This window comes from Urocitellus parryii, chromosome 5, assembly GCF_045843805.1.
Source record: "Urocitellus parryii isolate mUroPar1 chromosome 5, mUroPar1.hap1, whole genome shotgun sequence".
Taxonomy (NCBI): Eukaryota; Metazoa; Chordata; class Mammalia; order Rodentia; family Sciuridae; genus Urocitellus; species Urocitellus parryii.
Window position 1 is genome coordinate 148,119,102 of NC_135535.1, and position 27,304 is coordinate 148,146,405.

Genomic DNA, 27,304 nt, shown 5'->3' on the forward strand with positions numbered 1-27,304 from the left:
TGTTGAAAGCAAAATTCAAGGCAGATAAACTTGATTTGTAAACTGTGCATGGTTAAAAAAAAAAAGCCAAACAAAATACTTTTATGCCAATATACATGGACAAGACTCATTTGTTACTTTTTTATTTAGTTGATTTTTAAATTATGCAACTAATACAATTATATAGGCTCTTAGGCAGAAGTATGGAGATTAAATGTGAAAGTCTGTCTTTAGCTTCGTTTTCTCAACTCTTTTCCCCTTAGGTAATCACTTGAACAATGTGTTGGGAATACTCCCAGGGCTTTTGCTATACACTGACATGTGTAAATGGTTAGGGTTCTCATTCTACATAAGTGGACTTATAAATATGGTTTTAGAACTTGCTTCAAAAATGCATATCTTGCCAGGCATGGTAAATTAGCCTGCAATCCCAGCAACTCACAAGGTTAAGGCAGGAAGATTTCAAGTTCAAAGCCAGCCTCAGCAATTAAGCAAGGCCCTAAGCAACTCAATGAGACCCTGTCTCTAATAGATAGATAGATAGATAGATAGATAGATAGATAGATAGATAGATAGATAGGCTGGGGATGTGGTCCAGTGGTTAAACACCCTTGGGTTCTATCTCATCTGATTAAAATGTATGATATGTCAAGATCATTGTATTGTCATGTGTAACTAAGAAAAACAAATAAAAAAATAAAGGAGATAATTGAGATGATTAATATATACACAGTACTGAATCTTATCTATAAATAGAATATATATCTTACAAAAAAAGCAGATCTTAACTATTTTAATTCTACCTTGTATTCCATAGTATGGAGGTACCATCAATTGATTTTTTTTCTTGCTGTTACAAACTATAATAAACATCCTTTATTCTTTTTGAAATTCTTTATTGATACTTATTTGTTCATCTTTATGAGGATACATTATGGGAATTAGTTGCATGTGCACAATGTGTAATACTCAAACCAGGGTAATAAGCATTTCCATCTCTTTAACATTAATCATTTCATGTGTTGGGAATTTCATACTTTCCTAGTCATTTGGAAATATAGATTGTTTTAATCAATAGTTACACTACTGTGTCATAGAAAAAATAACAACAACAACAACTAATTCTTCCTTTCTGTGTTTTGATTTCTCTTGTTGAACTTCTTTGCATTCTTCCTCTCTTCTGCCTTCCTAGTTTCTAATGACCACTATTCCATTACATTCTTTGACAAGATCAAGTTTTAATTTCTCCAAATGAGTGAGAACACATATTTGTTTTCTTGTGTCATACTTCACATAAGACCTCCAGTTTCATCCATGTTGCTACTAATGGTAAAATTTCATTCCTTTTATGGCTGAATAATATTCTGTTATGTGTATATACAATACTTTCTTTATTCATGCATCCACTGATGGGTATCTAGATTGATACTATATTTTAGGTATTTGTGAATAATGCTGCAATAAACATGGGAATGATACAGATATAGTCTCTGGATCCTTGGCAAAGGCTCTAAAAATACATTGGGAAAAAGACAGACTTTTAAACAAATTGTGCTGGAAAAACTAGATATCCATATGTAGAAGAAAGAAACTAGATCCCTAACCCTCACCTTGCACAAAAGTCAACTCAGAATGGATCAAAATGGTAGGAATAAGACTGTAAACTTTGCAACCGCTGGGAAAAAAAATGTAGAGTCAACACTCCAACATATAGGTATAGACAGTGACTTCCTTAGTAGGACTTCTAAAGCTCAGGAAGTATATGAGAAATTAACAAATGGAATGCCATCAAATTAAAATGCTTATGCACAGCAAAGGAAATGATTAAGAGCATGAAAAGAGAGCCTATAGAATGGGAGAAACTGCTAGCTACTCTTCTGACACAGTATTAATATCAAGAATATATAAAGAACTCAAAAACACCAAAAAACAATATAATCTAGAAATAGCCAAATGAACTAAATGAACACTTCTCAAAAGAAGAAATACAAAAGGCCAGAAAATATATGAGAAAATGTTTAACATCTTTTGCAGTTAAGAAAATGCAAATCAAAATGATACTGATTTCATCTCACTCTAGTTACAATGATGATCATCAAGACTACAAATAATAATGAATGCTAGTGAGGATAGGAACAGTGAAAGGAGCATTCAGATGCTGTTGGTGAGACTTAAGTTAGTACAACCACTGCAGAAATCAGTATGGAGGTATCTCAAAAGATCAGGAATAGAAACTACCATGTGACCCAGGTATACCACTCCTTGGTATTATCCTAAAGAATTAAAAATCAGCATACTATAGTGATATATACATACTTATGGTTATAATAGCATATTTCACACACAAAAAAAATTGTGGAACAGCCTAGGTGTCTGTCAACAGATGAATGGATAAAGAAAATGTGATTTATATACACAATGGAGCTTTATTCCACCACGAAGAAGAAAATTTCATTTATAGGAAAATGAATAGAACTTGAGAACATTATGTTAAGTAAAATAAACTAAACTTAGTTAAGGGTCATATGTTTTCTCTCATTTGTGGAAACTATATAGAAAAAAAAAGGTAAAAATGTGTGTATGAAAGGGAATCATCTGAAAACAGAAAGGAAACCAGTAGAGTGGAAGAAGAGAACTGTGGGGAGAAAGGGAGAAAGTGAGGTGGTACTGAGAAATTAAATTGCCCAAATTATGTTGTGTGCATATATGAATAGGTAACAATGAATATGTGTGATTTTAATCCACCAATATAAAATATTTTTAAAATATACATGGGCCGAGTATGGTGTAGTTCGTGCCTGTAATCCCAGTGACTTGACTCAGGAGGCTAAGGCACGCAGATCATAAATTCTCTACCTGCCTGGGCAATTTAGTAAGACACTTTCTCAAAATAAAAAGGGCTAGGGATATAGCTCAGTGATAAAGCACCCCTGCGTTCAATCCCCAGTTCCAAAAGTACATACGTACGTACGTACATACATACATACATACATACATGGGAGTGTTAAGTACTTTTTGATAGAATGATTTCATCTTCTTTGGCTGTGTACCCAGTATTGGAATTGCTAGATCATATACCAGTTCTGAGTTTTTTGAGGAATCTGCATACTGTTTTTAGCAATGACTACTAGTTTACATTCCCACCAACAGTATATAAGCTTTTTCCTTTCTCTGTACCCTTGTCTGCATTTGTTAGTTTTTGTCTTTTTGACAATAGCCCTTCTTAGTAGGGTGAGATACCACATTGTGGTTTTGATTTGTGTTTACCTGATAATTGGATTGAGTGTTTTTTAAATCTATTCATTGACCATTTGTATGTCTTCTTTTGAGAAGTATCTGTTTAGCTCTTTTGCCATTTTAATTGGATTATTTTGGGGGGGAGTTTTGGGTTTTTTTTGTTCCTTATATATCCTGGATATTAATCCCCTATCATATGAATTGTTCACAGATACTCTCCCATTCTGTAGGTTTTCTCAGTTCTGTTGATTATGTCCTTTGCTGTGCAGAAACTTCTTAAACTTAACATAATCCCATCTACTTTCACTTTTGTTGCCTGTGCTTTTGTGGTTCCTGTCTGAAAAACCATTGCCTATACAATGTTTTGAAGTGTTTCCCCTGTGTTTTCTTATTTCATAGTTTCAGGTTTTACATTTAGGTCTTTGATTCATTTAGAGTTAATTTTGGGGTACAGTGTGAGGAAGGGATCTAGTTTCACTCGTTAGCATGTATATATACAATTTTGTCAGCACCATTTATTGCAAGGCAGTCTTTTCTTTATTATGTGTTCTTGGTGCCTTTGTCAAAAGTCAGTTGGCTTTATGAACATGGATTAATTTTTGGGTTCTCTAATGCTGTTCTATTGGTTTATGAATCTTTCTTATGCTAGGATCATTGTTTTTCTACTCTAATATAATAGTATTGTTTTAAAATAAGGTATTGGTGGACTGGGGATATAGCACACAAAGCCCTGGTTCAATCCCCAGCACCACAAATCATAATCATAATCATAATCATAATCAATAATAATAATAATAATAATAATATATTGGTATTTCTCCCTCCAGATTGCTTTGAGTCTTTTGTAGTTCCCTGTGAATTTGAGGATTTTTTTCTTCTATTTCTGTGAATAGGCTTTGGTATTTTGACGGAAATTACATTGAAACTACAGATCCCTTTATGATGGTATTAAGATCATTTTGACAATATTATTCTAATCCATGAACACTGTATAATTTTTCCATTTTTTGTCTTCTATATTTTCATTCACAAGGTTTTATAATTTTCATTATAGAGATCATTTACTACATTAAATTTCTAATTTTTTGTAGCTGTTGTGAATATGACTGCTTTCTTAATTTCTTTTTCAGCATTTTCATTATTGGTATAAAAATGTTCATGTTCTATGTTAATTTTTTATCCTGCAACTTTATTGAATCCATTCAAATGTGCTAACAGCTTTTTGATGAAGTATTTAGGTTTTTCTGTGTATAAAATCATGTCATCTACAAACATGTATAATTTAATTTCTTCTTTTCTAATTTGGATGCCCTTTACTTCTCTTGCCTAATTACTCTTCCTAAGATTTCCGCTACTATATTATAGAGGTGGTAAAAGTGGACACCTTGATTTGTTCCTAATCTCTGAAGAAACACTTTCAGCTTTACCCATTCAGTGATATTGACTGTGGGTTTTTCATATATGCCCTTTAGTATTTTGAGGTATGTTCCTTCTTTGCCTTACTTGAGAGTTTTTACTATGAAGAGATGTTGAGTCTTCTCAAATGTTTTCTTCATGTTTTCAAATGATCATGTTTATTTTTTCCTTCATTCTGTTGTGTTTTATTGCGTGTTAATTTGCATGTGTTTAACCATACTTTTATTCCTGGGATGAATTGCACTTAATCCTGGTATATGATCTGCTTAATGTACTATTGAATTCAGTTTGCTAGTATTTTATTGAGAATTTTTGTATGTATGTTCATCAGGGATATGACTCTAGTTTTCTTTTGTATTTTATATTTTGATATCAGGATAATGCTGGCCTTGTAAAGAGTTTGGCAAAGTTCCTTTTGTTTTGAATAATTTAAGAAGAATTGGAATTAGTTCTTCTTCAGCATTAAAACCATCAGGCCCTGGCCATTTTTTAGATGGGAGTTTTGATTACTGCTTCTATCTCATTAGTGATCTTTTTAGATTTTGTTTCTTTTTAACTCAATATTAGTAGATTGTATGTGTTGATGTATTTATTCTTTGCTTCTAGGCTTCCCAGGGGTTTGTTTACATATAATTGTTCTTAGTATTTCTGTAGTATCACTTATAATGTCTCCTTTTCCATCTCTGGTTTTAGTTATTTGGGTCTTCTTTTTTTTCTTAGGGTTTGTCAATTTTGTTTATACTTTTTTTAAAAAAATCTACTTCATTGATCTTTTGGGATTTTTGTTTTTATTTTTTCTTCTGCTCTGATATTATTTATTTCTACTAATTTGGGTTTCATTTGTTCTTTTTTAAGTTCTTGAGGTGAACTGTTAGGTTATTAGAGATCTGTTTTTTTGTTTTTGTGGGGTTTTTTTTGATGTATACATTTATTTCTGTAAGCTTTCCTTTACTGCTTTTGCTATATCCCACATATTTTGATATATTATTTTAAATTTTTTTGTCTTTTAATTTCTATTTTCTCTTTCTACCTCTTGATCATATAGACACACATTATTCAATTTCCATGTATTTGCATACTTTCCATTACTATTATTTATAGTTTTCTTGTCTGAGAATATACATGATATGAATTCAGATTCTTAAAATTTATTGAGACTTGATTTGTGGCCTTATGTATGATTTATCCTGGAAAATATTCCATGTACTGATAAGAATGTGTATTCTGCTGCACTTGGATGAAATTTCTGTAACTGTTAGGTTGATTGGTTCTGTAGTTTGGTTCATTTCAAATGTTTGGTTTTTGACTTCCTGTCATATCTGTCCATTGTAGAAAGTAAGGTATTGAAGTCCCCATCTATTACTGAATTAGAATCTGTCTTTCCCTTTGGATCTAATATTTGCTTTATATATTTGAGTTGTCCCATATGGGGTACATGTATTTTTAGAATTTTCTTCTTACCAAAGTGATTGTTTTTTCATTATATAATTACCTCCTTTGACATTTTTTAATTTAAAGTCTTTATATGAGAATAGCTATTCTTGTTTGCTTTTGGTTTTCTTTTTTTTTCTGTCAAGGAAATTTATTGTGTCAGATATCTCCAAGTTTGTAGTAGATCATCCTTAGTTTGGTTCAAGGATAGAAAAAGATGTATTCTCTTGGTCTAATAGTAGTATAAGCAATCAGGCCTTTGGCCATAAAAGACTTATACCTGGATCATTGATACGTATAAATCAATGTTTACCACTATTATACTAAAATTACCATTTCATTTTTTCTTCCAGAGAACACCATGGGAATGCTATGCAGCCCTCTGTCAAGGATAACAGTGGTAGCCATGGCTCTCCTATCAGTGGAAAATTAGAAGGCATCTTCTTCAGCTGCAGCACTGAATTCAATACTGGGAAGCCACCCCAGGATTCACCTTATGGAAGATACAGGTTTGAGATTGCAGCAGAAAAACTTTTTAACCCCAACACTAACCTATACTTTGGGGACTTCTACTGTATGTACACTGCTTATCATTATGTGATTCTTGTTATTGCCCCTGTGGGATCACCAGGAGATGAATTTTGTAAGCTGCGCCTTCCGCAACTCAATTCCAAGGATAATAAATTTTTGACCTGTACAGAAGAAGATGGGGTGCTGGTTTACCACCACGCCCAGGATGTCATTTTAGAAGTCATTTTTACTGACCCTGTGGATCTTTCTCTGGGCACCGTGGCAGAAATCACTGGTCATCAGCTCATGAGTTTGTCTACCGCAAATGCAAAGAAAGATCCCAGCTGCAAAACCTGTAATATCAGTGTTGGACGTTAATGCCCACTTTTCTTATTCTTACTCAGCCCCTTTTCTTCCCTTAGGACCATTCTCTGTTATCCATTTTTATCATCAGATGTTTTCCACTGAAGCATGCACATGCCGCTATCACCAAAAGTAAACTACCACTTTTCAAATTTCATTCAGAGCTGTTTTAGTGTTTCCTATTCCCCACCTTTCCCACTACTTTCAATGATGTTTTCCTCTGACACTTTGCCTAGATGCTGCAATGTTTTTATTTTTACTTTATGCCAAACATAACAAAACAATTATAGACCGCTTTAGCAAAATACAAAATAATGGCTTATAAATGGTGTTTAAATGTGCATTCATTTTAATCTACTGAACAAATATTGGGATAACTCCAAACAGCATGAAAGGGTGTAATTGCAGCATGAGTTAAATCTTGAAGCCTAGAATTGTCAGCACTTCCAACTTGTTGTTTGACAGTGTTATTTATGTTATTTATATTAGCTAACAGGAAACAACTACTGTGTTTCAACATAATAAATATAATAGAAAAATATTTTATTTGTATTGTTGTATAAAATATTTACAATCATATAGAATATATAGTTACATTTTAATAGCAATTGTATACATGTCACGAAACCATTTCCCTTATCAAAGATGTAATTTGTAAACCTCAAATAGTTGTGTATTTGTCCTGTTACAAGTAGATGACTTCAATTAAACAAATTTATGAAGGACATTATTCTCATTCATAAAAGTTATGAAATATACAGAGAAAATGAGCCTCTGAAATAGTTTGCTTCTGAAATCATCAATATTCTCATCCAAACTATATGAAAATGTGAATTTCTTCATGCTTAAACATTACATAAAATAGAAATGATTGGTACATGAGAGAAAAATGTCAACCTCTTACTTGTTTTTATAAAAAAGCAATTTAGTACAAAATAACAAAACAATATACACTGATGTTGATGAAGCAAATAAAATATTCTGGCTTCTTTGCCAAGGTGTTATAACAATTTCCAAACCTTCCGTTTTTATATAGAATGAATCACTACAGTGCATGAGAAAATTTTTTCACATTACAAAGTATATACCTTGGAACATTAAGAAAAATGCATATTCCCAATGGAAAAATAGTTATATAACTTTTAGTTATTGTAAACAAAAGATTAGCAATAATACTATGATCACATTAGATTATATACTGCAGACACATCTATCCAAAATACCTATTTTAAAATTTTAATAATATAAACATCTGTCAGTTATAGACAAAAGATAATTCACAAAGTACATGCTATCAGAATGAACTTTGGTAACCAGAAATGTAAAATTCAAATAACATAAAATAATGTGCTATTTTTATATAGAAATAAAAAAATTAGCAGTGACACACTCTAGTATATTCTAGGATATTGAAAGCCTAACATACTTAAGGGACAAGGTAGTCAATGTTGTATCACTTAAAAGCTGATTAGAAATTTCAAATAAATTATTTTTTGTACTAGCTGTCTTTCAAAAAAAGCAGAATTTGTTTTCCTCATGGGAAAAACAAAGCAAACATGCTTTTTTCTATACATCAATATAAAAAAATCTTTGGACACTAATAAATTTTCCCTATCAAATGTGGCCCAACTATACTATTTGGATTTGACAAAATATTGGATGCATTTTGAAACAATTATATAGACTGAGTTTTCTTCTTGGAATGGAGGAGGCTCAATTTTTCCCCCTCAGTTAGATGGTTACCTGTTGCATGTTTCCCCCATTTAAATCCCTTCTCATATATAATTACACTTATTATCCCATCTTAAAAATAGCTAATACGACAGCTAAAGTGCTTCCATTTTCAGTATGTCAAAACTATTTAGCAAGAGTGGTAGAGAGAAATACACTTGACCTTATCTTGGGTGAAAGTGATCATAGACATTTCCTGAACCTTAAATAGTTTTGGCCACATCTTGCTTGCTGATAAGGACCTCTAGTAATCTCAGTTTGGCTTTTATGTGCTTGTATTCATAGTACTCGTCTGCCATTGGTATCCTATCTTCTTTTTGTGGACTTCTGCAAAACAGAAAAGATGATCTATTTGTTTACAGTGAACCAAGTCATTACATATACTTTTTTTTAAGAGAATTTTTAAAATATTTATTTTTTAGTTTTCGGTGGACACAACATCTTTATCTTATTTGTATGTGGTGCTGAGGATCAAACCCAGCGCCTCGCGCATGCCAGGCGAGCACGCTACCGCTTAAGCCACATCCCCAGCCCCCATTACATATACTTTTATAATTCATACATGAAAGTACAAGGTGGCAGCTTCCGCTTGGTTTTTGCATAGTCGTCTTTACCCATTCTTCAGCTTCACTTACTCTTCCATGTTTATAAATAATTCCCTTGGAGGATTTGAATGTCAGTTATTCTATCTAGTGCTTAGTTGTATAACAATAGGGTAAGTGAAAATTCTGAGGAAAAACAAAGGCTAGTCCTTTCCTAGTTGTCCCCCCACTATTTGCCAAAGGCTGATGCCTATGCAGAATGTTCAGTCTTAAAGTTATTAAAATTGTCAACCTGAAAACCCTAGAGAAATCTGATCACAAATAGTTCATAAATTTGTGGTGACAAGAAAATACACCTCCAATGGTTACAAACTTGAAACATCTCCAAGTTTTCTTATAACGCCAGTCTCTGCTAATGTGTAGTAGAATCACTAAGCTGTTCATTGAGTGAAGTAATTTATCTGTCCAAATTGAATTTGTTCTCTTCACACTAATTCTACTGGGATATGTAACAATGCATAAATTTTTATACATATGTAATATACTATTACTGAGAACTTTTATGGTGCCATAAAACTTTTAGTCATCATTTGCATTGTTATTTTACTTTATGGATGGTTAGGCCTTCCCAATAAAATACTGTAGGAAAACAAAATTACAGTTCATATTTCTTAGACATACAACTGTTTTGATTTTAATTGTAATAAATTACCACTTTTATATTTAGGTGAAATGCTGTCACCACAAGGGGGCATGCAACTTCATAACCAAATATAGGTATATCGGAAGTGGGTTTAGGACTCAGAGATACAATAGAATGCTGTATGTAAAACACAAAAAATTAAACTTCCAGTATGTCAAAGGGCATGCGGTTTAGCACTGTAAATCCACTAGGGCAGGACTACCAACACCTTGGGAATTTTCTGACTCTTCAAATTAGAATACTGGGTTCAAACAGGTAAAAATGTAAATTTATTTTAGGAATTCAAAGTTATGAAAAGAATGTATGAACATCTTAAAGTGAACCCACTTTATAACTGTTTAGACTATTTAGTCATGCAGTGACTATTTGTATTTAGGTTACAAAAACATCTTCCTTGATAATTCCCCAAATGAAAAATTCACACAGGATGCCTTTAAAAAGACATAGATCAAAGTTTTTAATACAAGTCACCTGTATTTGCAAAGCATAATAGAGAAGACAGCCCAGACAAAGTCACTATTCCAAGGAATGTTTTGAAGGGAAAGTTGCATGAATGTTTTATAGAAGAAAACAAATCATCTAAATTTAACACATAACATTTCTCAAATAGTTAACATAAGCAGAAAAATAAGTTAGACTTGTAGCAATTCACTGGCAAGAATGATTTCAGATGAAACACTTGAGTGAATTACACGTATATTCTGAATGCAAAAAGTTTCTCACTTAATAGGTCCACTCCTAGTGAATAGCTCTCTGATGAACTGAAATGGAAAAGCTGACAAGGACTAAAGGTAAGTAGACCAAGCTTGAATGTTTCAAGGTGTGTTTGGAAAATAGTCCCTTCATCAGGGAAACTCCCAGGCTGCTGAATCTGAAAACAGTTCAGAAAAAACAAATACCTAGATGGGGAGGAATACCAAGGAGATAATGTATCACTGACTCTAATGCTTATGCTCTAACCCCCCCCAAAAATACTTAAATCTTTATCTCTCTCATTTAATAACTTTTTGCTTTTGGGACAGTTATACTCTTATGACATTTATAACTTCCTAAATTATCTCAGGAATCAAATCATTTCAGCTTATAAAAGTAGAAGCTGAGGCTCTCAGATTAGCTATGTGATTTGTCCCCATCTCTTCCAGAAGTTGAGCAGTAACACTTATCTCTGATTACATATATGTAATTTTGTTGGTTATAAACTAAAAATTAAGAGACACTAATGAAATGTATAAGATGACTTAGGTTGAGACATAAAAATAGAGGATAGGTAGAGGAGATTGATAATTATTAAGGGATAGAAAGGCTGGATATGATCTTTTGACCAATCCTTGAAACAGTAATCGGGGGCACATCCTGGAGTTTAAAGAAGATATTTAAAGTAAAGAAAGAATTGTTATTAAATAAATAGAGCTTTTAGAACCAAGAACAAAGAAGTTATATGAGCTGAAAAATCAACTAGGTGTTTTAAAAGTTAAATTTAAGTTCAATATAGTAAGGTTATGCCAAGTTAGAGATTTATTTTTTTAGAGTTCATTTTTTTTGTATCAGGGATTAAATCTAGGGGTGCTCAACCACTAAGACACATCCCCAACCTTGTTTTATATTTTTACTTAGAAACAGGATTTTTCTAAGTTGTTGAGGCTGGTTTTGAACTCGCAATCCTCCTGCCTCAGCCTCACAAGCTGTTGGGATTATAAGCATGTGCCACTGCACATTGTTAATTTCTTAAAGCTTGTTGTCATACTTGAAAGCTACAGTCTCCCATAAAACATTCCTAATAACAGCCCTATTGGAATGTTAAATTAGAAAAATTCCAAGTCTAAGTTGGTATGGAAGTTATTTATATTTTGTAAAGTATCACTGGTCTGCAAAACATTATAGCTTATTTTGAACAACAATTATCTGGGAAAATGTAACTTTAAAAAAATCTGCCCATACTTACCTTCCTGTTTGTTTAAAAAACTGTTCTTCAAATTCTCTTAGGGCTTTTCGCAATCTCTTCTTGTCAGCCCTAGTTTCTCGAAGATGATCAAGAAGTACAGGCCTGTATCAGGTAAAATATATATTTGCCACTAATGAGCGCTGACATAATTGAGATATCATGGGCAGACTTATCTGTTCAGCAAAAATAAATATATTATGATTGAAAAGTGTTTGAATCATAAGAGTCTCTTGAGTAAGTATGACACTAACTATAGGGCAGCCCAAAAGCATGGGAAATTACCTAATTTAAATATGGGAAAGGAGAAAAGGCAGAAAAAGAGGCAAGTGGATTGAGTCCATTGTAAGAAATGGTGAGATCAATGGCGATGTGTGATGAGGGCATGGAATAGACAGTTTGAAGGAATAGTCATCTGCAGTTGGATGATAGAGTGAACAAGAGACAAAGGAGGAAATGATCTTAAAGAAAATTCTTTCCTTAATCTGGAGTGTGGTTAGGATGATAAAACCCTTTGGAATGAAACTAAGACCCAGAAGAAAGCTGTAGTTCCATGGCAAGTTTTTCTTTTATTCTAGAACTTATATATGGTTTCAAAGAATCTGGAGATTCTGAAATTATATGTGGGCATTTTCTTTAAAAACAATCACACACAAAAAAGATTTTTCTACTTCCAAACAGATTAAAATTTCATTTTTTATTTTGGTTCTTGGTCTTACCTCATCCTAATTTGCATATAGAAACTCACCAGGCTATATAATATGTTTAAGAAAATCTCATAATCTGGACTGTAATGTATAAATGAAAGAAGGCCAAATGATCAAGAAAATGCCAGCTACTAAAAGTAATGATAATATTAATGAAAATACAAATAGCTCCTGACTGAAGATCCATTAGGAGACAAAGAACAACTCATTTACTTAAAGCTAGGGGATTCCTACATTTAGATAAGATGGATTTTCCAGTAATAAGCTAGAATATAGACTTTGATATTTGTTGCCCCAAACAGGATCTTAACTCCTTTGGGTCCAGAATCTTCAAAGGCCAACTCTGATTCACACACAGCCAAGGGTTACACTGCTGCCAGAAGCCTGCTAAAAAGAGGCCTGATTAAAGCAAATTGAATATTAACATTTATGGCATCTTCAGAACTTTACTGAGAGCTGTGGTTCCTCATAACTTTGGTCTTCTAGATTTTCCAGTTAAGAGGACAATCAGAATAGGCTTTTAGGGCTACTCTCTGCAGGACAGTTCCTTTTAGAGAGACCTAAAAGTCATTATAAACTTTCTAAGCATGAATAAGGTACCTCAAACCAGAAGTTTAAAGACTCTGTACTTAGGATTCATACTCACATGGTTGCTTCATGTAAATTGGACATGGAGAGGGCTGGTTGTTTTACTTCCTTCTTTTCATCAGGTGGCAGGGCCCTAATAGGCTCAGTTTCATTAGAATAGGTGAGGTGGTCACTAACAGGAAGGCAAGATGCTGGATCTGGTAAAGAATGTTGTTGGCTTCCCTGTGGACAATCTTCATCAGAGTCTTCTTCTTCCTGCTTATCATAGGCAAAGTTAAATGAAGAAAGTCACAAAATGCTGCCTCTTGAGAATGCAAAAATGGGAAGGGGAACCACAAATAGACACCATGAAAACCCATAGGTAACCCATGTGCTCTCTGAGAACTGGAATTGGAAGCAAACAAGAACTTTCTCATTTGCATTTAAAAACCTGGAAAAGTTAATGAGCAAAAAGGCATGCATGCTAAGCTAAAACACTTACCAAGTTCATTCATATTTCCTTGGCCAGAGAAGTCACAGATAGGATGTGACCCAGTCTGGACTGTACTGCCAAATAGTTCCTCCCTTTTACCTATACCTGGGCTCCAGCTTCACACCAGTGAGAGGAGTTAGGATGAGAAGGTCTACAGACACCTTGCCATTCAGAAATACTCCAAGTCAGGGCCCAGTGTGGGTCAGATACAAAGGACACTTAAAAAATTGATGAATTCAAAGAAGAGCCCTTTGAAGACCAAAGTAAAGTGGGTTTCCTCCTTAACATATTCTGATAATTATCACAACCAAATGATTTTCTTGTAGAGAAATCTGAAAATTCCACTTTAAGTTATGTTTCCTCAATGAGAAAACTTTAAAGACTATAAATTATTATTCTCTTATTTTCTTTGTAAATGTACTCAAGTATACTAAAATTTATATTTGTAAACACTTAATCTTTTTTATATTGACATCTTGACCAAGTGGCTATTTTGATATTAATGAAGTAGGATTTGTAGTGCTTTTCTAGTTTTGTATTCCCATATATCATTCTTTATTAAACCTAGTCAATTGTCAGTACTCCTATTTTCTATTAAAACAAATATACTCAGATAGTGTAGTCAAATTGTACAATAACAAATGTTGCACTGTATGAAGGAATATACTGTCAATTTTCTTATTAAAGGAGAAAAATTAACCAATACATGCAAAATAGAGAGGCTCTGGTTTGTCTAGCTGTATTATAAATGAGATTATGCCAAACTGAAATTTATCAATTTTTTTCTCTTCATCCAAGGTAATGAAAGCAGACATTAGAACTGGATTCAAATATATAAGTGTTATATATTCCTGCTGCATAATATCTCTATTAGTCATAATATTGAGTCTAGAGAAGATGACATTCCTGTTTTTGAAGTAACAGCAATGGTGTCGGTGGTGTATATGGTCAAGAGGACTGCTTCACAATTCTAATAGTGCTAGCTATGATAGTGCCAACTAAACATCAATACAGTAGAGCACCAGTACAAATTTTCAGTTAATATAGTTATCCTGACTTACAATTGTTGGAATAAGGGAAGGCGTTGACAAGATTTGCTTGATAATTCTGTATCGGTCATAAAGAGGCTTTATGAGGTTCTTGTCTTGCTTAGTTACCTGGAAAACAAAATTATTTTTCCTTTTTCATGTAAGATTAAAAACATGTCAATTTTCTTGACCAAAAATAAAAGTCTCGAAGCCTCAAAGTAAAAGATTTTATTTCTGAAATACAATACTAATTAGAAAAGGGGAAGTTATAAGATACTGTATGTAGTAAGAGGTCAATTTTTTCTAGGAAATGTCTCTTAAAGAATAGGTCTAAGTCTAGAAAGATGGTTTTTAAAAGCTTTCTGAAAGTGTCTGCAAAGCATAAATAGTATGAAACTTCTTTAAGAACTTAATCACTTTTTTAAAGAATAAATAATACATTAATTTTTTTCTTCTGAAATATCTATTTAATCTAGACTTTAATGATTATATCACAAACATGAACTGTATGAAGGTCTTCCTCATGATTATATACTAGCTTACTGGTTAGCTCTGATACTTTAAACTAAGTTATTTTGAACAAAACAATTTACTTCCTTGAACTCTGTTTCCTACCTACACAACAAAGAGGTTACAGTTACAAAGTCTCTTCTAGACCAGTCTGAAAATTGTGAAGTATTCTCAATTGATTATCCAAAGTTACTTTCAACTAAGAAATTCCATAGTCTCTTGGTATTCTAATGGATTCTTGTACCCATCTACATCTGACTCATCCCTAGGCACTACTGTCCACAAGTCACATTGTATATAAAATTTTAAATAGGTATCATTTTTTTTCTGTCTACTTCACTCCTTTATTTGCCTTGATTTTTCTCCTTTGTATCCTCATTTACTTACTACATGTCCACTATACACAGCCTCCTTTTCATTCTATGCCATTGGTTTGCACCAGCAGGTAGTGAAAAGGGAGTGATAGAAATAACTCAAAGTATAAGCATTCAGATATCTTTTAATCAAAGTACACACGACAGACTGCCAAACAGCAGTCTTGTAGAGCTTTGAAAGAGACTCTTGAGGGAAAAGAAAATGGCTTAACCATGAGTTAAGCTTCCCAGTTAGAATACTGTCTGCCCATTCCAATTACAAACCATTCTAGCCCATATTAATCTCCTTTTCTTTGAACTTCTCTATCTTAACTGTTTCCTTAACTGTTTTCTGTTTCAGTCTTATCTCCCCAAATCAAAGTTTCTCGGGGCCTAGATCACATCACATAATTCTTTTAAGTTCTCTCAGTACCTGAAACAACCCAGCCCCTACTACCATACGTCAACACAAGTTTAAAATTAGATTCCTTTTTGTATATAGAATCCTTTTTCATATATATTTCACAAGCTATAACCTAAGTTCTTGCATTTTTCTTTATTTTTCAGTAGAAAGAAAGATCACCTCTCTGTATAAGTCTCTTAAGCATGGGTTAAATAACTCCTAAAGGCTTTAGTTTTCTAGCCCAGTCCCTCCATAAACATTTTCTTAGTGATAACACACCTTTCCATGAAAAAAAGAAAGTCTACCAAACTGAACTCCATGGTATTTTAAGAGGTGACAGAGGAGGAAAAAAATCTCAATCTTTAAGTTCAAAAAATATTGAAAATTGAAATAATGCTTTTAGCTATCTCATTTGGGATTTTATATATATATATATATATATATATATATATATATATATATTCTATAGAAAACACTTAAGAAAATTATGTATCTATTATTGGCTTCTCTTTTGAAATTTGATTTTTGTGATTTTAGGCTTAGTATATTACCCATTCTAAAAAAGCTAAAATTGATCCTAAATGCAATAAGAGTTACCAAAAAGTTAGAATGATAAATGCCATTTGAAAAAAATTAAAGATTAAAACTAGGGTAACACATACAATGTATGTACTCACCTTTTACTCTAATAACTCCATAAGTTTACTTTTAGGATCATTACTGAAACAATCCCCAAAGAGAAACATGAGGGTTCAGTGACCAGCTCAGATGTGTTTCTTAGACAACAAGAAATCTTGGCAGGACTTGATTCATAAAGCTAAAGAGTAAATTTCCTATCATTCACTGTTCAGAGAGGAGAATGTCAGTTTTCCTTCTGACTTTTAAGAGAAAGCTCCTTTATGAGGATTATTAGGAATTATTTTGTTTATAAATTCCTGTGGTTTTCTGAAAAAGAATACCTGGTATCAGTTCCATGGGAAGGAAGGAAAATAAGTACACTAGTAAATGTACTAGAATTATGGCAGATTTGTTTCCAACTTTCTGACCAGGACCTAGCAAGAAATATCTGGGCTGACCACTAAATAGTGTTTCCCTCTAGGAAAGCCATCTTGATTTTAGGCTCCTCTACCAGTCTTTGATGACTGAATTATCTACTGCAATAGGAGGCTAGGAGCTTTTGTAAGGCAAAGTTGTTGAGCTATCAACAAATTAGATCATATTAAGTTTATACAAGTTCTTTCTTCAGTCTCCTCTTAATTTTAACCCTTCTACTATAAAAATGTAGGAAGTAAGTATAATTATCCTTTGTGGTTTATCTGCTTAGACTTACCTTGAAAATAGCACATCCATTTGTACTCTGGATAACTCTATTTGGCCGTTTTAGATTACTCAACATGGTTTCCTCCATTCACATAACAAAAAGTTAGATACATCTTACATACTATAGGGAGCCAGCAATGCATAGAATTAGGAAGGAAGTAGAATTATTAATTTCTGGTGTACTACAATGCCCTGTGTGCAGAAGTGAAATTTTAAAAAAACATCCATAGCTAAAAAAAGGAAGGAAATTACCCATTAGCTGATATCTGAATCAAGAAGGCAATACTGTAGGAATTCTCAGCATCAGCAGGGGCTCTGACTCTAGTCATATAAAATAATACAAAAAATTGAGAAAAATAATAAAAGTGTTTCCAGAAAATAAATCATTCTACATTTAAAAATTTTTAATATTTAATGTAATTTTAGCAATCAGGCAAGGAAGGATCCCAGATGAAAGTCATCTGGCATTTTGAGTTTGAAGAAATGGAACCTAATGAGATGATGTGAAATGTTGCTGAGTTTATTGAGGAAACAGAAATAAGAATGGCTGCTTTGGAAATATATAATATTGCCTTAGAGACATGCTTGTAGCTTCTGGACTCACCCTGAGGACTCATCTTACAGCTGACTAGCCACAACATGGTATACTGTGTCTTGCTCTCTCAGGAATAATACTGAGTATGTAAGTTTACATAGTTAACTTTAGATTCTCTAGCTAGAGGCCTCAAACTTTCACTTACTATAGGGCTACTATATTTATTTGAAGGGGCTTCTAACAATATATTTATTTAGAGTAATAGAAATAACTGCCATTTATATAAGGATAATTCCTGAAGCACTCAGAGATTTTTTGTTTAATCTTCAGAATTCATTTGCATGTGCTTATTTGACTTAGATGCCTCAGAAGGATGAACCACTATCTCATTTTGCTTAGTACTGAGACATTTCCCAGGATGGTTGGTTACTCTATTCTTGAATGATCTTAAATTTAATGTGTCCTATACAGAATCCTTTAAGTTTTCATCCCCAATCCAAAATCTGTTCCTTAGTTTTCTTTTTTATACCTTTATTTTTATTTATTTATTTTCATGTGTCACTGAGGATTGAACCCAGGATCTCATGCGTGGGAAGCACTCCACCGACTCCAGCCCTGTTCCTTAGTTTTCTCATGCCAGTAAATGGACTCATCACCATTCAGGATCCCTCCTTTCCTCCTCTTTCTCTTATCCAATGCTTTAGCAAGTTCTTTTTGTTTCCAACCAAAATATACTTTGAATATGTTCACTTCTGTCCATCTCCAGTGCCACTATGCTAATGAAGCCACTAATTCCATCTCCCCATTTTCACTTTTCCCCTATGATTCAGCCAGCAATCAGAAAGATCTCTTAAATATGATTCATCTCACATCACTTTTCTGCTTATGATCATTTGGCAAATTAATTCTTTTCATAGCCTAAAAGATTCTGTTTGATGGCTTCCCATCTACCCTTTTGATCTCATCTCATGCCTCTCATCTCACTCCATCCTGTGTTCTAGCCCTCAGACCTGTGAATTCCAAGAACACAAGAAGCTCTTCCTTCCTTTAAGAACTTTATACTTGCAATTTTTTCAAGAATCTTATTCATCCCCTCTTGGCCTAAAAATGTCATGTTCTTAGCCTTCCTAATCACCCTAGCAAAAGAAGAAACCATACCCATTATTTTCTATCATTTCACTTGTTTAATTTCATGCACAGTACTTACCTAACTCCTTATTGATTTTGTTCATATCTTGTGTACCACTTATATATAATTCTTAAACTTGAGCTCCAAGAGGGCAGCAAACCCCATCATGACTTCCCTTATTTTTTATACCTAGCATCTTTTTGCAAATGAATGATTGTGTACCAGTCACAAGGCATTTATTTTATTGTCACAATAATTATATCAGTGTTATCTGTATTTTGCATATGAGGAAGTTAAATCTCAGAATTAGTTCACTTGCTAAGTGAATATGATTAGCAAGTGGTTAGTTAAGCACTAAAACCTAGTCTATTATTCTATACCAACCCAACACTACCCTCACTGCCCTAATTGAGTAGAATTTAGAATTAGGATATGGGTATTGACCAAAATGCTGTTGTAAATGTGGTCAAGGTAACTATGAAATACAGGAGAGACCCCTAGAAAACCATAGATGTATCTGGGTGTGTGTGTTTGTATACACAGACATTATCCATAGATATTATTACAAAAGTCTGGCATCTTTGGTGGGAGATGGAATAGGTTGGCTACACAAATGAAAAACAATTCACTACTCACAACATATCTTTAGACTTAAAACAACAACAGTGTATTTCATGAAGATGGAAGTGACCACAGCTCAATTTCTATTTGTAGACCACAAAGTTCCAATGTAAAGGACTAACCCAGGGGCTAACTGTGAGCCTTCTGGGATTTGATATATGTTACCACCTTATGAATACCAGATTAAGTACAATACAATAGATAAAAGCATCATTCTCCTCAAGAAGACTTCATACTGAAGATAAATGTGCTAGTTTGTTCCTGTCCATTTGTCCATTTATTCAACAAACATGTATTTGATACCTACTATGTACAGACACTAAGGGATCATGAAGAATGCAAGAAGTTTAAAGTGTAGGGATAGCAAAAGACATGAAGCTATGACAGGATCGCTTCAACTCTTAATCAGGAGCTAAAACGCAACCATGCCAGTCTTAGAGTTGATACAGAAGAACCACAGGAAAGCTTCCCTGTCACAACTGAAATGGAAGCAATGATAAGAAGGATGATGAGGGATTAACCAGGTAAATGCTGATCATTTTCTTCTTTGTTAATTACAATAAGACTTTTCCTTAAGCTCCAGGATCATATAGCCTAATGTCTAGCAGTAACTCCGTCCAGTTGTCTGAGATTTCAAAACTAATTTGTCTAAAGAATTCGACTAAAGACTTCAGATAAAATTAGACCAATTTATCTGAAGTCTTTAGTTCTAACTTAACACTTCCAAAGAAACCCTATCTCTCTGTCCTTATTACATAAAATACCAAAACACTTTCATTGCTATTTATGCCTCATCCCTGCTTTATTATATTTTAACATATGGGGAAGGGACTATAACTGGATCTCTGTCCTTTCAGACAATATACTAATTCCCCAGTCTTGAGTTCATTTGCCAATTTGTAAGGGAAGGAAATTAGTTGAGAAAGGGATGATATATCCCATGTCTTTGCCAATTTCTATCCTCCATACAAAACTATAACCTCACAAACAGCAGTACATCTTTCAATCATTGGGCAATGCCCAGAGGTCACAGCCAGTAACCCACCAGAAATCATCTGACTGAAAGTTCGGAGCCAGTCGCCTAAAGATGTCTATGGTGGCAAAGTGCTCTGATAAATTGGTAAACGGGATGATCTTACTGGCACTATGTGGAATGTTGGGGCCCCATGATGATATGGTCAGGTACCTTAAAATCCTCCTGCAGAGGAAGGTGTTCTCTCTTCTCCTTCAGGCATGTCAGCACAGCATCTAAAGTTTCCTCTCCAGAGGAGCTTGGCTCAGGGCCTGCAGCTTCTGGCTTCCCATTTTCTCTGGGGACTCTGGGTTGCTCACAGGACAGATTTCTAGGTGGACCTTTGGGAGCACTCCTCTGTTCTTCAGACAGCTTCAGCTTTAATTCTAAGAGAAAGATCATGAGTTACCATGAGGAAGAGGACTCACTATCCCTAATCAGAATGTAGAACCCTTCAGGAATTCCCTCACTGGATGCCATATTGGTAGAAATGAACAATGCTAATGATAGCTTTCCATGTGGTAAGGGCAGCCCTAATAACCATGATTAATTTCACAAGCACCCAAACAAGTCTAAAAACAGTGAGCCCCAACAGCTGGGTCCTTATGAAGCGGAGGATAATATGTAGTAGTAACTCTGGTGTAGACTTCAGCAGAATTCTGGAGGAAGATCATTGGTACCTGACTCCAGAGTTCCCACCTGTTACCTACTTATAGCACCTGAATTCTATACCCAAAGATTTGCTGATGTAAATTTTGAAAGTCGTGTGTTCACCAGGGTAGCTTCTGTGGAAATATTAGTTCATCTAGAGGGCATTACATATGTAGATACCCAAGGAAATGCAGGCAAGTATAGGAAAGGGGAAAATGGGAATGCCAGCCCCAGATTGACATATTTTACAAATTTGTCGAAGTCCAGGTTTCAAAATCCAGGAACCACTGTTATTGCAATGTGGCTTTTTATAAATTTATATAATTGAAAATTAAAAAGGGACTTATTAGGGAATTGCATTTCAGAATATGTTAGGGAACTGGTGGTTTTAATGAGGCCATTTATATTGATTTCTCAATTATATAGCTCATTTTCTTTGATGTTTATTTTTTGGAATGTGTGTATTGTTAGTGAATAAAATTTTAGTGATACTAGTTTTGTGTTTAAAAACTGCATATCTTCTAAATATGCTACATCATCATAGTTTAATACCAATGAATTCCCTTCTACTTCTTAATCACTATCCTTCCAGAAATTTGGAAACACTCCCATGTCTAAGAAATGAAATTGAGATGTGGAGGTAAGAAGAAAAATTTATTGGTAAATAATGATAGTCCTGTTTCAATGTATTTTAGAGCTAATTAATACACCATCATCTCCAGAGAGGGATAAAGAAAGACAAGCACTGAACTAGGACACAGGAGAACCAAGTCTTAGCTCTGGTTTACCATCTCCAAGCTGTGTGATCTTTCTGGGCATAAACATTCTCATCTATGCAACTGGGCATATAGAATAAATTCTCATTATTATGTATTAGATGCTGTTTCTATCATCTAAGAATCCAATAACCAGGGAGGTTATAGCTTCACAGGTTGAAATGTTCCTAGCATTAAACTGAATCATTCCACTAGGAGGCTGGAGGTCCCCAGTCTCTGTAAGGAGGTTTACCAAGTAGGGCTGAACAGCAAAGGAGATTGAGGACTCTTTATTTCAAATAGGGCCTCCTAACTAAGTGGTAAACTAAGTTCAAGGCACAGGTGGAAATGAATCAAAAATATCCTGCAGCACTTTATACTATTTTATCTGCTTCTGAGAAAAGAGACCTTTGGATGGCATTTACCTTTGAGCTGTTTACGACCTTTAGCCAAATCATTCATCCATTTCAGGACTTCAGGATTAGAAGTCTTGTCTCCATGTGAAGGCTACCGAAGGGGAGAAAAGGGAAGGTGGAAGGGAATTAAGAAGGGAGGGAGGGAGAGAGAAAAGTAAAACAAAAATTTTAGACAGCTGAGCTACATGAAGATAGTTCAAGAACATAAAAACCTGGGAGAGACATCCAGGCATGAAAACTCCAGCTGATGGAGGTGCTTCTGGAAAACAGCACATGTTCTCGACCTCTTCCATTCACTAACCCTTGACATAGACACATTTCTAAACATGCCTGGCCACCCAGCATGTTCATAGTTCTAACCATGCTATTGCCCCCCTTCTTTCTAACCCACATATCACCTGTGAGGCCTCCTGTACCACATACAATGTTGCCTGGTCATTCTCTGTATCAGTGCAGATGATAATACAGACCATTTCTTATTATCTTGCCTATGGCTCACATACATGGCTTGTGACCATAACCCGATGGAAGATACTGACAAACTGGGAGTTTGGCTCTTTTCTGCCATATCCTCCGAGCTGAAGAAAGGAAGATCCCAGGGTCTAAAACTTGACAATAGTCAGGAGAAGTCCAACTGTCAGGGAGGGTAGCTATATTTCTAACCTTAATATCCTAATGAGGCTAACATTAACATGAAACTTAATCATATATGTGTGACCTTGGGCAAATTATTTAGCTTCTCTGTTCTTCATGGCCTCATGTATTAAATAAGAATTATAACAGTGTCTCCCTTGTAGGGTTGATGCAAGGAGTTAATATTGATAAAGCACAGAAAACAATTCCAGAAGCACGCCAAACACTATAGAGTTAGCTGCAATTACTGGTTTTATTTTCAGTAGCAGCAGTGATAGTAGTAGTATTTCCACTAAACCTTCAAAGGAATACTGAATGTTTTCACTGGCAAATACACATGGAGGGGTATGTAGGTCCTACAAGTAGCCAATCACACCTTAGATGTGGTATTAAGAACATTTTAAAAGGAATAATCTTTTGTCAATACAAATCACTTACTTGACTTCTGGATTCCTTCTCAGAACACAAAAGTGGACTTTCTACAGAAAAGAAAGTAGGAATGACGAGTAGCCAAACATACCCTCTACCCCCACAGATCAGTAAGGAGCATTCTTAAATAATCCAAGGCCTCCACAATTACTTAGTTGTGGGCTTAGGTGGATCAAATGGATACTCTAAACTAAGGATATATAAAGAACTATATAATAATGCTCAAAAAGGATGATCATAAACATTATTGTGTGAAATGTGTGTATTGTTAGTGAATAAATTTAGGAGCTGTCATGTTTCTTTAATGATCCCCCAAATCCAGGTATAAGAAGATAGAGAACACATTCCTTTTAAGTTTAAAGGACAAGATCAAATATACATGGGACATTTGTTCACTTGTGACACAAATGGCATGATTCTGTCAGTTCAAGTGATAAAAGCCTCACATTTTAAAATCAAGATGGAAAGAAAAGGAAAGAAGTTGATGAAGGATGATTCTTTCCTAAGGGAACTTGAATGGAAGACTGATTTCCAAAAAGGGGCCCTAAATTTAGGATCATGGACAGTGCCACATGGGTCACTAATCTGTCCCCCAAACCAGCTTAATGTAATCCTACCTAGGGTCTGCAGAATGATGTTCTGTACTAGTTCCCTGGCATACAGTCTAGCATTTTGGCTTTGGGTAGCAGTCTGGTTATACAGTCAGTCAATGTTTTAAAGCATTTGGTTTCTCAGAATCTTCAGAGAATCCTCCATTTCAGTCTAAGAACTATCTTGTTGAATAGTGCTTAACTGGATCTGCTCCATACTGTTAATTCCATCTTTTGAAATACAGTAAAAACAAACACAAAAATCCTAAGCCATTGACCAACAACAAAATGAGCTTTTACTACTGCACATCAGACTTAAGAGAAGTTTTGTGGTCTGCCAAAGATGGTTCATAAACCATCTTTGGGATTTATGGATTGGTAATGAAAAGACCTGTGATATTTTCTTGACTAGATCAATTCTTTGCTGTGTGATTCTTGGAAATTCACCTCCCAGGTCTCAATTTCTTCAATCATCTGATAAGAAAATTGATGAGCTGATCCTTCCAGTTCTAACATTTTCTGTTTCCATTGAAAGCAGACATCTGGTGGCAGTAGCCTTTTCTAAACCCATGAGCCTGTTTATCAAATGCAAAGTAAAGTTGTAGAAAATAAGTACAGTTTTGAATAGAAATATGAAATGGTTACATTCAATAGAGATGGAAAAACGTATGTTATACCCAGACATCGGAGTAGCACCGAAGCCCAGCAAGAGCTTGGATTCAAAAATTAACAGTGGGTGCTATTAATCCCATAGTCAGGATGCCAGGAAGGGAAGTCTTATACACAGCAACCAATTAAATCCTACTGACATATCAAACCTGTAACCATAGCCTGGCATCCTGACAGAAAGGGCAAGGGGAAGCCCTATTTCCTAGAACATCCAAGGATCTAATTACATCAAAGAGTTATAGACAGTAAAGAATGGTGACCTTGAACCTCTTCCTCCTTCTCCTGCTTCTGCATCCATCCTTGTGCATAAGTACTTAGGTGTGTCTATCCTCTTTAAACTTTCTCTAAACAAAAGCAGGAGATGCTTAGAGAATTTCTGTTCCAAAATAGGCAACTTGTGGATGATTGCTATAGTCAAGGGAAATAATTCAGGATCTGTGGCTGCAGGTAGAAAAATCCAGGGAAGATTTAATGTGTACAATTTCCCTTCATTTTCTGACAAGGCACAGACTGCTCAAACTGATTAAATAGTTAACAAACTCTAGAATCACTCCCTTTATGCAAATACTATAATAAACATTATACATGTGTTCACTCATTTTAATACCCTTAAACTTAAGTTACAATTGATAACTCAACTTTACAAATGGACAAACTGAGACTCAAGTGTGAAGTAACAAGTCCAAAGTTGCAAATTTCTTAAGTGTCTGGCTGGATTCAAATCCAGAAGAGTCAACAGGCCCGGGAATGGACCCCCTAGTTGTTACTCTACAGAGTCCAATGTGAGGAAATCAAAGATCCAATAACACTCCAGCAGCAAACAGGTGAAATCGGCTTCTCTTGGGATATCTGGACCTTTCAATATATGGATACTTGAGGGGTCGTGGATGTAACTCAGTGAAAGAACACTTGTCTAGCATGTTGAAGACCCTGGGTTTATGCATCAGACCCACAAAAAAACAAACAAAAACCCAGAAAAAGTAAAATATAGACACTTGAGAATTTTACTTCTACTCCTAAATTACAATGCCCACTCATCTTTAATTCACTACTCCAAGCCTCAGCTGATAGAACACAAATACTTTAGGCGATTTATAAATCTTCACTGGGCCTCAATTTCCCTATCTTGGGGGGGGGAAGGCTTAGCGTTCCCTCCTGCTCCATTAAAAAAATATAGCAAGTAGCTGTGACTGCCTGACTTTGGAGGAGAGAAGGATTTGCCACAAAGTGACTGAGGTTGTCTTGAAAGCCAGTTTTTTTTTTTCTAATTTTTAAATTTTTTTATTTTGCGAAACTAAAATCACTCCTTAAAACCTCTCTTTTAGTGAATTTGAGGCCACACAGGACAAGTTGAACAGAAGAGTGGAATCTTACCTATTCTTAGCTCCCTCCCCAGAACTTATACTCACAGTTCCACTTGCCTCTGTACCAAGTGCTTAGTGAGCTTTAAATATTTCAAGATGTATGAGAAATTTATTTTAATAACAAAGACCCAATATCTTTATGCAATTCTGCATGAATATGATTTTTCTCTATGTCATGGTCACCATGAGAGAAAACAAAAGCAGCATTGGCCATCAAGATGCTTACCTATGGCTCTTGTTGTTTCTTATTGAGAAGAGACAAGACTTGTTTTTATAGCACTATACTACCAGCATGAAGACTGGTGTCTGATTAGAAATGATGGTTCAAGTTTGTTCTTATGAGGGGCCTGAAAAGATCTCACTTGAGGAGTCTCCACTCGACAACCAGGAAATACTAAAACCATCTCCCTCTCATTGTGCTGCACCCTTAGAGAGTCTGCCCTTCAAGTACATAATAGGTTCTTATCACAATGCAAACAGAAAAAGGTTAAAGAAAAAAAAAAAGACTATACTTCAAAAGCTTTCCAAATTTTGGTCCTAGATAATCTAGTGATAGTAAGATTCCTTGGGGAAAAAAAAGAGAACAGTAGGAGAGAGGGGGATGAATACTAAAGTTCAGAAATGAGAGTTAAAATCCATCACTGGGAAGTATCTTAGAGGAGATAACTGGCAGCATATGAGAACAAGACAGAGTCACGATGGGAACTCATCAACAAGACCTAGATTGGCCAGTGGGAACAGAACTGTCCCCTGACAAAGAGGGGTCCCCAAATAGGAAGGACAGAGACTCAGGAAGGTCCACATACCTCAGCCTAAACACGATCTGTTCTCATGCTAAATCCTAAGGTGCTTACCCGGTATTTCTTTTCTTGTTCAAATTTCTCTTCAAATTTCCGAATTTTCCGCTTGAGGCTCTGGATGTGCTTGGTGAGCTGGGTAATGGTCTGTGACTCCTTGCCATCACCACAGCTACACCGAGAAGAACTTCGGGGCCTGCCATGATTAGAAGGAGGGAAAGAGCATGAGAAACAATGGTACCCCAGTAAACACTGCGGCTTGTTCTACAAACCAACATTATCAGAGAAGTCTAGAGTGCAGTTCATAATTTGATGAGTCAACCATCTGCTCATTAATAGCCCTGATAACAGAACTGCATTATGAGCAAATGTCCTCAGGGTCTTTAGTAGACAAAATGTCAGAATATTAGTCCAGGAAACACATTTCTTAAAATTGATAGAGGCCAATTTAAGGCTCAGAAGAGACACCCA

At 34.8% G+C, this 27,304-nt stretch overlaps 2 protein-coding genes across 3 annotated transcripts in view; one reads left to right on the forward strand and one right to left on the reverse strand.

Moving 5' to 3' along the window:
- Positions 1 to 6,980, forward strand: part of Phyhipl (phytanoyl-CoA 2-hydroxylase interacting protein like) — a 54,725-nt gene extending 47,745 nt beyond the window's left edge. Inside the window, exon 5 of the mRNA XM_026409051.2 lies at positions 6,417 to 6,980. Within this exon, the coding sequence (XP_026264836.1) occupies positions 6,417 to 6,951 (535 nt within the window). The 3' untranslated portion in view covers positions 6,952 to 6,980. The remainder of the gene's footprint in view (positions 1 to 6,416) is intronic.
- A 553-nt stretch (positions 6,981 to 7,533) lies between these two features.
- Positions 7,534 to 27,304, reverse strand: part of Fam13c (family with sequence similarity 13 member C) — a 113,759-nt gene continuing 93,988 nt past the window's right edge. For both annotated transcript variants that reach the window (XM_077798490.1, XM_026409048.2), the window contains 7 exons: positions 26,891 to 27,029; positions 22,361 to 22,442; positions 20,704 to 20,915; positions 14,680 to 14,775; positions 13,205 to 13,404; positions 11,855 to 11,956; positions 7,534 to 8,994 (listed from right to left, as the gene is read on the reverse strand). In XM_077798490.1, the coding sequence (XP_077654616.1) occupies positions 8,871 to 8,994; positions 11,855 to 11,956; positions 13,205 to 13,404; positions 14,680 to 14,775; positions 20,704 to 20,915; positions 22,361 to 22,442; positions 26,891 to 27,029 (955 nt within the window). In that variant the 3' untranslated portion in view covers positions 7,534 to 8,870. The remainder of the gene's footprint in view (positions 8,995 to 11,854; positions 11,957 to 13,204; positions 13,405 to 14,679; positions 14,776 to 20,703; positions 20,916 to 22,360; positions 22,443 to 26,890; positions 27,030 to 27,304) is intronic.